Genomic DNA, 13,002 nt, shown 5'->3' with positions numbered 1-13,002 from the left:
CAGGAGTTCGAGACCAGCCTGGCCAATATGGTGAAACCCCATCCCCACTAAAAATACAAAAATTGGCCAAAAATCGCTTGAACCTGGGAGGCAGAGGCTGCAATAAGCTGAGATCATGCCACTGTACTCTAGCCTGGGCAACAGAGTGAGACTCTATCTCAAAAAAAAAAAAAAAAAGAAGAATCAAAAGGAAGAAAGGTACTGGAGAGTGTACAGGATTCAGGAGGCAGCATTAGGAAGGCACCACTTTGAGTGAGAATTTGGAAGAGGAGGCATCTGTTGGAGTGAAAAGAGAAAGTCAAGCAGTGGAAATTATGGATCCCACAGGAAAAAAGAAGTCATAAAACTGGAAATACGCTGACCTTCTCAGGCACCAGAAAATAAGTCATTTGTTAAAGAACCTGTACTTCACTGTACCAACAGGAGAGAGCATTCTTAAACTAAGAAACCTCATCAGTCATTCAAATCCCTCACTCACTCCATAGACACAGGTGTTAATGGCTGATCAAGAAAAATTCAAGACACTTTACAGAACTACCATTTGATGGTAGTTATTGGCAGAAGAAAAGAAGTCACTATGTGAAAAAGATACTTGTACACACACGTTTATAACAGCACAATTCCCAGTTGCATAAATATGGAACCAAACCAAATGCCCATCAATGATTTGATAAAGAAATTGTGATATATGTATCCCATGGAATACTAATCAGCCATAAAAAGGAATGAAATAATGACATTCACAACAACCTGGATGGAATTAGGGACCATTATTCCTTTTCTTCTTCTTCTCCTTCTCCTTCTCCTTCTCCTTCTCCTCCTTCTCCTTCTTCTTCTTTTTTTGAGATTGAGCCTCGCTCTGTTGCCCAGACTGGAGTGGGCGCAATCTCAGCTCACTACAACATCCGCCTCCCGGTTTAAGCAATTCTCCTGCCTCAGCCTCCCAAGTAGCTGGAATTATAGGCGCCTGCCAGCACACCCAGCTAATTTTTGTATTTTTAGTAGAGATGGGTTTCACCACGTTGGCCAGGCTGGTCTCCAACTGCTGACCTCAAGTGATCCACCCACCTCGGCCTCCCACAGTGCTGGGATTACAGGCATGAGCCACCACGCCTGGCCTAAGGATCATTATTCTAAGTGAAGTAACTCAGGAATGGAAAAACCAAACAGCATATGTTCTCACTTATAAGTGGGAGCTAAACTATGAGGGTGCAAAGGCATAATGATACAATGGACTTTGGGGACTCAGGGGAAAGGGTGGGAGGGGGGTGAGGAATATAAGACTACACATTGGGTACAGTGTACCCTGCTCAGGTGATGGGTGCACCAAAATATCAGAAATCACCACTAAAGAACTTATTCATGTAACCAACACTGCCTGTTCCCCAAAAACCTATTGAAATTTTAAAAATAATTCCAAGACACTTTAAAATGAACAGAAGAAGGCAGGCAACCACCATAAGAAGTTACTACAAGAAGAAAACAGGAAGAATCCAAATTTTTCCACCAATACAAATATTTCCAAAATAAGGCAGAGAAAAACTATATACCACATTCTTCAACATGAATTAAATATAATTAAACTAGCAGCAATGTATACACACACATACAAAAAAAAGTACCATGAATTAAAAACCTCCTAACAGAGACTGAGCACAGTAGCTCACGCCTGTACTCTCAGCTCTTTGGGAGGCCCAGTTGGGTGGATCACCTGAGGTCAGGAGTTCAACACCAGCCTGGCCAACAAGTTGAAACTCCATTTCTACTAAAAATACAAAAATTAGCCAGGCATGGTGGCACACACCTGTAGTCACAGCTACTTGTGGGGCCTGAAGCAGGAGAATTGCTCGAACCCAGGAGGTCAAGGCTGCAGTGAGCCAAGATGGCACCACTGTGCTCCAGCCTGGGTGACAAAGTGAGACCCTGTCTCAAAAACAAACAAACAAACAAACAAAAACTCCTAATAGAAACAGACAAAAAGGAGATGTAAAACAATTTATTTAGATCAGAAAAGAAAGCGAAAGAAAAGACAAAATCATCTCAGGAATTAAGACCAAATTACAAGGTGTTCAGAGGAGAATAGTGGAATAAAAGCATCCAAGACAGTGAGCAATAGTGAGCTACCTAGCTGTGCCCATCATTAAGCCATGGATGTCTCAGCTCCAACTCCTCCCTTCTATGCTCAGCTTTGTGATGTCAGGGCAGCTACAACTGAGTTTTGCTTTGCCAGCTGGACCCAGGTTGGCCTTTGGCAATAAAGGGAGCAAAAGGGAGACTGCAAGGCTAGAGGAGAAGGAAAGGCTGAGTTTCCTCCTGTCTGTTCACTGTGAGGATCACCCTAGCAATGCTTCTTCACCCTGGCAGCAGCACTTCGTTTCTGCAGAAGCATTTGAATGTAGTTTGTAGTTTGCAGTTTTTCCAGCACTTGCAGACCCGACCTCATACTGCCCATCTCACATTCACCAGAACCAGTGCAGAGCTCCCACCTTGAAGGTCTGAGTTTGAGCTCCAGGTGCCCCACCTCTAAGTTCCTACTTGTTCCCCTTTCTTATTGTTTCTTTAACCCTGGGAGTGGAAGCAGCAGTTGCGACCTCTATGAGACCTTAGAGTTCTCTTTTTATCCTGTTATAACTTTATAATGAACACATTTTTACCAGTTAACACTTTTTATATTAAGTTCTTACTGTTCAAATAACTTGTGTGTATGCTGTTTCTTGGCCAGATCCTGACTACACTGGTGAACTAACAGAAAAGTAATTTCTTGAAATGATCCTGGGTAGTTTATAGGATGAACAGAATGGCCTGAGAGTGAGGCTTAAACAGATGGAAGCCCAGCCATGTTCCTCCTGCAGGAATCACCTGGGCAAGACACGCTGCTAATGCCTCTCACATTGCTGCACCCACTGTCACCACCACAAATCCCAACATGCAGAAGATTATGAACAGACAGGTAAGGCTCACTCTGCAGATAGGTAGGGACAGGACAGTAAAGAAATTCAGAGGCAAGTTTTTAGACAGTTTCACTTTTCTTAGATTCATCTCTCCAAAAAATATTTATCAAGTACTTTCTATGTGCTAGGCATCAGAAGGGAACAAAAATAAATGACATGGATCTTGTCTTAAAATCTAGACCACTGTTTCTCAACAGTAGAATTTAATAAAATCTGGGATACCGTTAAAAAATACCTCATCTCTGGAGATGCTGGACCATGGCAGCTGTTGTGGAGCCTACAACATATACTTTTTAACAAGCATCTCAGGTGATTCTGAAGTTGGTAGCCCACAGACCACTTTGAGACACATTGATATTACAAACAAAAAAAATTATGCAGCAGGCACAAAATCATGTGTAGGGGAAGAAAAATAATTGTTTCCTCAATCCTCATAGGTCTTTTTAAAAAACAAAAAACAAACAAAAAAACAAACAGCAACAACAACAAAAAACAGAGTCTTGCTCCGTTGCCCAGGCTGGAATATAGTGGCATGATCTCAGCTCACTGCATCACTGCAACCTCCACCTCCCAGGTTCAAGTGATTCTCCTGCCTCAGCCTCCCAAGGAGCTGGGATTACAGGCACCCACCACCATGCCGGCTAATTTTTATATTTTTAGTAGAGACGGGATATCATCATGTTGGCCGGGCTGGTCTCGAACTCCTGACCTCAGGTGATCCATCTGCCTTGGCCTCCCAAAGTGTTGGGATGACAGGCGTGAGCCACTACGTCTGGCCACTTCATAAGGTTCTTAGTTGGAATAGACCCCATTAAAAAAAAGAAAGGAAGAAAAAAAAAAGATTAACAAGAGAAAAACAAGTTTATTTACATGTATATTTCACATCTACACGGCAGACACCCAGGGAAGGAGTAGTTCTCAAAGAAGTAGCTTTGAATTCCAGCTTGTATAGCATCTTCAACAAAGAATAGTGATTTTTAGAGAAGTGACAGGACAAAGGAAAAGGACTTTGGGTCTCTAGAGGGGGCTTCTCAGCAGGGAAGCAGGTAGATAAAGTAGATAAAGGCGAGTTGGTAATGCATGTTCAGGTAGATTCCTCTGGCTCCAACTCCTGGCAGATAATGATCTAAAACTGTCTTCAGTGGTTAACCTTCGTTCTCCCTGGTAACAGACACGGGCAGGATGCCTTTTATCTTTGTAAATCTCTGTCCTGCATTTAAGCAAATGGAGGGCAGCGAGCTTTTCTGCATCTGTTTCTTCTTAATTGTCTTCAGCCCAACAATCCTCCTTCTTTTGGAGTGGCATATTCTGGACTCCCACACATGTCTGGAAGCAATGGTCAATTTCAATCTAGAATGTAGATTTATTGATTAAAAAGAGACAAGGAAGAATTACTTGGGAGGTCAGTTTTATGCAACTACAGGACTTCAGAAAACGAACAGATCCTTCCTACTTGATTTTAGGCAATAAATGCTTCTTATCTGATTGATCAGAAGACCACAGCCCTTAGAAAAATATGACTCGAAAATCTTTTCTTTGAGTTTTTTTGACCAACCTTGAAAAAAAGTCCTGCAGGATATTTTCAGTTAGGAACCACCAATAAATGTATTTTTTGTCTGTTACCACAAATATGTTTATTTGTGGTAACGGGTTTAAATATGTTTCTTTAATGTTAAATATGTTTCTTTAATCGTACCCAGGTGAGCCTGACAGTTAACTCTCTTTCGTATTGCTATATTCTTTCTTCCTCTTAATACATTTTTCTTCCTTCTTTCCTGGCTCCAAACCCCTAGTTTTCTCCCTTTCCTAATTGATTTTTTTTCAATTCTTCAGCCACAGGAGCCCAATAAAATGGTCTTCAATCCCTGCCTTTACTTCCAGCGTATTACCTCACTCCCTCTCAAACGCCAATTACAAGGCTTTGTCCATTTCTGCTTAAAGAAATAGATGGAGGAAAATGAGATCCTTCTACCCAGAAAGACAAGTACTTGGAAATCGCTAATTAGGTCACCAGAAATTCTGCCAATAATGAGCCCCGGGCTGTGGCGGTGGCTCATGCCTGTAATCCCAGCACTATTGGGAGGCCGAGGCGGGCGGATCATGAGGTCAAGATGTCAAGACCATCCTGGCCAACAGGGTGAAACCTCATCTCCACTAAAAATACAAAAATATTAGCTAGGCATGGTGGTGCGTGCCTGTGGTCCCAGCTACTCAGGAAGCTGAGGCAGGAGAATCGCTTGAACCCGGCAGACGGAGGTTGCAGTGAGCTGAGATCACGCCACTGCACTCCAGCCCGGGCGACACAGTGAGACTCCATCTCAAAATAATAATAATAATAATAATAATAATAATAATAAGCCCACTCCCCTTGCCTGCCGAAGTGACTCCAGTAATCACTCGACATGGACTTTACTTAAGAGCTGGTTTGACTTAAATTGCTTAAATTGTGGTGGCTCAGTGGCTCACGCCTGTAATCCCAGCATTTTGGGAGGCCAAGGCAGGCAGATACCTGAGGTCCAGAGTTCGAGACCAGCCTGGCCAACATGGAGAAATCCCCATCTCTACTAAAAATATAATAATTAGCCAGGCGTGGTGGTGCGTCCCTGTAGTCCCAGCTACTCGGGGAAGCTGAGGCAGGAGAATCGCTTGAACACCTGGGAGGTGGACATTGCAGTGAGCCACGATCGCACCTCTACACTCCAGCCTGGGTGACAGGGCAAGACTCCGTCTCAGGAAATAAACAAATTGCAAGGAAAGGCCAAACAAATCTCACTGTGAATGTGGCTTGTCCATTTGCTGTATAAACAGCCCTATTGCCTCCCTAGTGTGAAGCATCAGGTCCTGCTAAGAGTGCTGGGTGGAAAGGCCTCTTTGGGAAACATGGCTTTGTTTTGGCAAATATTGTTGCTGATCTACCCTGGGATCAGAGCTTAAGGCCCATTCTTACCTTGAGGAAGCAAAGGGGTTTTCATGTATGTGGAATAGAAAATACCTTTCACATTTTACAGACACTATTCTGAAAAAAAAAAATCAGGCCCAATGTAAGGGACATGAGGCAGCACATCAACAAGCTTCTAGAATAAATACAGTGCTAACTCCCGTCCCCCAGAGTACTAGCTGCTAGTAAAATGAGATATAATGTTTCAGGCTTGACAGGGTCTCTGTTACAAACCATTCTTACATTCCTGGGCACAGAGCTAGTCTAAACATTCATAGAACTCTTCAATTATGTATTGGCTTTTATATCAGCAGAGTTGAAGAGGAAAACAATGGCAGGGTGTCTGGGCCTCCTTTCAGATACGGAGTAACAGAAACCCCAACTCAAAGGTCTTTCCAAAAAGGAAATATATTTATTCATAAAAAGAGAATTTCAGAGATAAAGCAGACTTTAGGTTACCCTCAATGATGTTAGCAACATCCTAGATTTTCAAATCCCAGCCCACAATCTATATTTGACATCTTCATCTTGAAATTGGCTCTCCTCCTAGGTGTCAAGTGGCTGCCAATAACAACTGGACTTTCTCTCTAAGGAGGGAGGAAGGACTTCCTTGGAAATCACAAGCAAATCTCTCCTCGGGGCTCTGCAGCCACAACTTGGTCACATTTCCATTTCCAAACCAATTTTTGACAAAAGGGAACATATTATCCTTAAATTATTTCAGCCTAGGATAAGCTTTCCTTCTGATACTTGGCCACTTAGTGGAGGGTTGAGGCTTGAAACAAGTCAGGGCTATGTTAGAGGAAGAAGGAGAAATGCTGAGTGTCCCCCACCAACAGTGTCCCCCACCTGGAGGGAGAGGCTTTGCTGAGTAGGAACCTGAAATAGCTAAGTCAAAACTGGAAGTACATCTGAGGACCCTTCCAACTAGCAGATTCCAAGAAGATTCAATAATGCCTGATCCCAAATCCACTCTTTCATCAATCTGAGCCGAGGCACTGTGTAACATCAGGAAACTGTGCAGGTTCTGCAAGTGGTACAAGGATAAATAAAAATGGTTCCGTCTGGACTTTATTGCACAGTGAGAGTCATATGGGGTATCTGTAAATAACAATAAAAGGTAGAATCACTTTGTGGGAAGTTTGATCCACAAGTAAGACTTCTGTGATGGTTAAGTCTGTCAACTTGATTGGTTTGAAGGATGCAAAGTATTGATCCTGGCCGTGTAGGTGACGGTGTTGCCAAAGGAGATTAACATTTGAGTCCGTAGCCTGGGGAAGGCAGACCTACCCTTAATCTGGATGGGCACCATCTAATCAGCTGCCAGCACAGCTTGAATATAGAGCAGGCAGAAAAACGTGAAAAGACTAGACTGGCCTAGCCTCCCAGCCTACAGCTTTCTCCTGTGCTCGATGCTTCCTGCCCTCGAACATCAGACTCCGATTCTTCAGTTTTGGGACTTGGACTGGCTCTCCTTGCTCCTCAGCTTCCAGACAGCCTGTTGTGGAGCCTTGTGAGCACGTGAGTTATTACTTAATAAACTCCCCTTCATATAATATTATATACATATCCTATGAGTTCTGGTGCTCTGGGGAACCCTGACTAATACAACTTCTGAGGAGGGAAATCACTTCTGAGCAAATTTTGAGGAATGGCAGCAAGAAGAAGGTGGCTTCTGAGCCAAGCCTTGTGAGAGATCACATTTTACATAGTATGAGGGACAAGTATTTCTGGGTAAAGGGACAGAAATGGGGCGGGGCTAGTTAAAAAACAAGATGAGGGAATTACCTTCAGTGTAAATTGCTCCCCCACCAAAAGGACAAACTGTCTGACTCACCACCTAGTGACTTCACTGGATGTTCTCCTTCTGCTCCACAATCCACCCCTCATTCTACTCCACCTTGTTCTGTGGCCCCAGAGGCTGGCCTTGTGGACTGTATCAACTAGGCCACCTTTTTCCTGGTGTGATTTGGGTTCGGCTAAGATGGCATGGGCAGGAGATGAGATGACAGAGTGAGAAGAAAGAGAGTTGGAGTTATGATTCCTCCAGGGTCCTCCTTGCCAGATTATAGGTGGACAGTAGCCATATTCCTCTAGCAAAAGCCATGGCTTTCTCCAAACAGCCCTTCCCTGTAACTAGTGACATGGGAGTTGGGCAGGGAAGTGCTGGGTAGAGAAGGGCCAGGTCCCTGGTGAGGGCTCCACCCTCAAGCCTGTGCCGCACACCTAAGTGAGAACAGGCACTCCTGTTTTCATGCCCGAATGTTGCATTTGCCAAGACCACTCGGGCCAACCAAGCCCCCATCCTGTACCCATATAAACCCGAGACCTTAGTGGGTATGCACACAAGCAGCTGAATGTCGAGACCAGCAGACCAGTGATAGCAGAACGATGCAGCAGAGGAAAAAAAGAGGGACGTCTGGATGCCGAGGGAAGGTCGGCCAGGGTGGTTAGAGAAGGGTCCAGCTGCTGGGCAGCCCGACTCCAGGGAAAGATTATTTCCCTCACCCCTCCACCTTCTGGCTCCCCATCCATCTCGCTGAGCATCGCCTCCACTACTCAATAAAAACTTGCACTCATCATTGGAGCCCATGTGTGATCCGATTCTTCTGAGACACTGGGCCAGAGCTCAGGATACAGAGGCTGTCACACTGGCCCTCTGCTCTAGTAATAAGGCAGAGGGTCCATTGAGCTGATTGGCACACAAGCCATCTGCAGATGGCAAATCCGAAAGAGCTTGGATTACACGTGCCCGCCTGGGAGTTGCAGACACCCACCCCTAGACACTGCTATGGGGCCGAGAGCCCAAAGCATTCATCCCGTCCTCTGCACCTGCCAGTCTTCATGCTCCCCCTAGGGGTTTGAGCTGTAGGGCAACCAAGCAGGTGAGCCACACCCTTGTTCCATGTGCTGCAGGGGGAATCAGGGAACTCTCCCACTTCACTAGCTTTCAGTACCTGCTCCCTCCCTGTTCACCACACTGGGATAGCAACCTTGAAGCATTGCCAGCCCTAGGGGCTTCATCGTAATGCCTGGTTTCCTTGCACTATCAATGCCTCTATAGAAACGGCCCTTGATTAAGTTCTCCCCAGTCAGCCCATCTGAATATTCCACCTGCTTCTGGCCTGGACCATGACTGACAGAGATCTTTGTAGTCAACTGAAGTTAGCCAGTATTTTTTTTTTTTTAATTTCCATTTCTGTTTTCTTATTTCTTGCTTCTAAGTATCTTATTTCCTCATCTTCTAAGTGTGGCATTAATAATGAACTTCCCATCAGATCTATAAGTTGAAACTCTTTCATCTCTATCTTGAAGAGCTAGATATTTCTTTCAAAATGTTGGAACTATACAAATGACAAAAGAAAAAATGGATAAATTGGACTTCATCAAAATTAAAATATTTTATGCTACAAAATGTATCATCGAGAAAGTGTAAAGCAACCTGCAGAATGGGAGAAAATATTTGCAAATCATATCTGATAAGGGACTTATATCCAAAATATAGAATTCTTACAACTCAATAAATAACACAATGTTTTTAATGGGCAAAGAATATGAATAGATATGTCTCCAGAAAAGATTACAAATAGCCAGTGTGTACATGAAGAGATACTCAACATCATTAGCCATTTGAGATATGCAAATCAAAGCCAGAATTAAAACCACTTCATCCCCACTAGGATGGCTATAACTAAAAAGGCAAGTAATAACAAGTGCTGGCTGGCGAGGATATGGAGAAATTGACACCCTCATCCATTGCCAGTGGAAATACAGGATGATGCCAGCCACTTTGACACTTCCTCAAAATATTAAACAGTTACTAGATATTTTCCCTTTTACTTTTAGTTGGCACATAATATTTATGTGATACAGAATGATATTTCCATACATGTATACAATGTATAATGATCAAATCATGGTAATCAGCATATTATCACCAAAAATATTTATCATTTCTTTGTGCCATAAACATTCAAAACCCTCTCTTCTAATTTGTTGAGAGAATATACAATAAATTACAGTTAACCGTCTTCACCCTATGGTGCTGCAGAACACCAGAACTCATTTCTCCTATCTAGCTGTCATTTCGTATCCATTAACCAACCTCTCCCCATAGTCTCCTCCTCACCACTCTTCCCAGGCCCTACGACTCAGTGTTCTGCTCTCTATTTCCAGGGGCTCAAATTTTCTTTTTAGCTTCCACGTATAAGGGGAACATGTGATACTTATCTTTCTGCACCTGATTGATTTCACTTAACATAATGACCCAGCAATTCTACTTCTAGGTATATACTCAAGAAAGTGAAAATAGGTGTCCACACAAAAGCTCTGTACACAAATATATTCATAGCAGCATTATTCATATTACTCAAAAAATGGAAACAACCCAAATGTCCACCAAATGATGAATAGATAAATAATTCGTGGTCTACCCAGATGATGAACTATTACTGGGCAATTAAAAGGAATAAGGTTCTGATTCATGCTACAACATAGACCTTGAAAACATCATGCTGAGTGAAAGAATTCAATCACAAAATACTACATGTATGATTCTATTTATATGAAATGTAGAACGAAGATTAGTGGTTGCCTGGGGAAACTTAGGGAGAAATGGGGAGTGACCGCTAGTGGGTACAGGATTTCTCTGGGGGATGATGACAAAGTTCTAAAATTGACGGTGGTGATGGGTGCACATTTCCTTGAATATACTGAAAACCACTGTAAACCCTGAATTAGTGTATTACATGTGAATGATAGCTCAATAAAGCTAATAAAAATTAAAATGATGTGTTTTAAAATTTTGGAACCAACTAATTCTAAAAGCAAATGTTGCCAAAATTTTCAAAATATCTTTGTCTATAATCTTTAGGCTATTTCATGTGTCTGACAGCTACTTAGTAGCCTCAAAATAAATGTGAGAACAAATTAGTAGCTTATTGATCACCATCTTTCCACCTTTTAATCCACTTTGTTTGTTTGTTTGTTTTTTCCAGAAGCCAACCCCACACCAAAACATGAACAGGGGAATGGAATTTATTGCTCCTGTGTCAGCTCCCACCAAATCCGGTGCCCTGTGGCATTTTCTTTCTCCAGGCCCCACGGATGCCCAGAGATCAGTTAGAATCAGGCCAGGCATCAGGATGGGCTTGTCCTCAGATCCAGTTGTCAGCACCTTGTCTTCCAATTACCTAGCTCTGCTAACTCTCTCTTACAAGCCTGGGAGGAGAGTGACAAGTTCATACCTAAATGTAAGCTCTGAAGGGTCTTAGCACCCCCAAGTTTAAGGAAACCCATGAGATGCTCTGACACTTCCATGAAAATGAAGACTTGGAGGGATTGTTACATTCTTTTTTTTTGAGACGGAGTCTTGCTCTGTCGCCCAGGCTGGAGTGCAGTGGTGCGATCTCGGCTCACTGCAAGCTCCACCTCCCAGGTTCATGCCATTCTCCTGCCTCAGCCTCCCAAGTAGCTGGGACTACAGGTGCCCGCCACCACGCCCGGCTATTTTTTTGTATTTTAGTAGAGACGGGGTTTCACCGTGTTAGCCAGGATGGTCTCGATCTCCTGACCTCGTGATCTGCCCACCTCAGCCTCCCAAAGTGTTAGGATTACAGGCATAAGCCACTGCCCGGCCAGATTGTTGCATTCTTGCATGCCTGGATGTTTCATATTCTCTGAATATCCAGCATGAAACTGACCTGTTCCCATGCTTTTTTGCCAAAGTGGTTTATGTTAGGATAAAAGAAAACACCCCTTACCAAGATGCTCTGAAAGCACCTTCTCCGTTATATTAATGATAACTAATGTTATTAAGAGAACATAAGGCAACTTTAACAAAATAAGAGCTCAGTAAAGGGAATCCTGCATGGAAATTGTTCATGCAAATGCCATTTCGGAGCTGGCATTGTACTTGCAGACGGCGTCTCTACGGGAAGCTATGACTTCAGTCCTACGTGACCCCGTATAACCACTCAGCACATAAAGTTCCATGAAATCGGTGCCTCAAACCACAGTATCTCTAAAGGAACTCCTAACTTAAAAAGCAATCCATCAATAGTAAGGATTTTTAAACTTTAGCCTAAAAATTTTAAATACTGTTAGTAGTAATAAAGCAATGAGATTTCTCTAAAATTATTGTTTCCTGTATCACTTTAAATCTTTGACATAAATGAAAACTTGCATGGAAAATGCTTCAGTTCTAAGTAAATCAAATAGGTTGAGCATTAATAAACAGGAAGTGAAGTAGGTGAAATTGATTTTGTTGGAGACTGGTGGGAACTGGTAGAGACAGTGATTTTTTAAAATACTTTTTAAAATTTCTATCTATTTATTTATTTTGAGACCAGGTTATGAGACTGGCTAATTTTTGTATTTTGGTGTTTTGCCATGTTGCCCAGGCTGGTCTCAAACTCCTGGGCTCAAGCGATCCACCCACCTTGGCCTCTCGAAGTGCTGGGATTACAGGCATGAGCCACCATGCCAGGCTGAGACAGTGTTTTAAACTGTGCTATTGATGTTCTAGGGAAAAGGTAAATCAGCCTGAGATAACAGAAGTCCTTGTAGTCCACATGTAGGTACGTGGGCATGAAGTAAGAAAGCTCCAGAATTCTGCTGAGGCCACAAGGATTTCCAGAACTGGCAGTAGTTAAGAATTTTGCAGAATTGAAGAGTCACACCTCTAAATTTGTATAGATTGTGAAATCTCTTCTTGCAAGAAAAAAAGAGAAATAGCGGGAGTTATGGAAATAACAGTTGATAAAAACTTGGTAGTCTGAAGCCTGAACTTTGAACACTGGCAGACAGGCTGAGAATTCTCTTTGATCGTGAGCCCAAGTTCCAAGTGCACCTGCAGGAATCTGTGTAGCATTTGTGCACTGGTGTGGCGCCCAGGAGAGGACCACGGAGTGACAAGCCACCAGGCTCTAAAGGGAGAGGACGATCCCCAGAGGACCTGGATAGAGATGTTTTCATGACCATTGCCTGCTGTGTGCTCCCGGTGACAAGACTCTAGAATTTACACCTGAAACACACAGTCATTTACGATATTATTTGTAATATCTGGTATGTCTAAGTAAAACATGCATTCAGTAAAACTTGCCATGCAACTTA

The 13,002-nt window shown here is 43.0% G+C and overlaps 1 protein-coding gene across 1 annotated transcript in view; it reads left to right on the top strand.

Moving 5' to 3' along the window:
- CUNH7orf33 (chromosome unknown C7orf33 homolog) overlaps positions 1-13,002 on the top strand; it is a 25,435-nt gene extending 12,433 nt beyond the window's left edge. The window contains exons 2-3 of the mRNA XM_017862391.1: positions 10,887-11,141; positions 12,468-13,002. Of these exons, the coding sequence (XP_017717880.1) occupies positions 10,887-11,141; positions 12,468-12,542 (330 nt within the window). The 3' untranslated portion in view covers positions 12,543-13,002. The remainder of the gene's footprint in view (positions 1-10,886; positions 11,142-12,467) is intronic.

The sequence above is a fragment of the Rhinopithecus bieti genome, unplaced genomic scaffold (genome assembly GCF_001698545.2).
Source record: "Rhinopithecus bieti isolate Rb0 unplaced genomic scaffold, ASM169854v2 scaffold_64120, whole genome shotgun sequence".
In the NCBI taxonomy this organism is placed as follows: Eukaryota; Metazoa; Chordata; class Mammalia; order Primates; family Cercopithecidae; genus Rhinopithecus; species Rhinopithecus bieti.
This window is presented reverse-complemented; position numbering and strand designations above follow the sequence as displayed.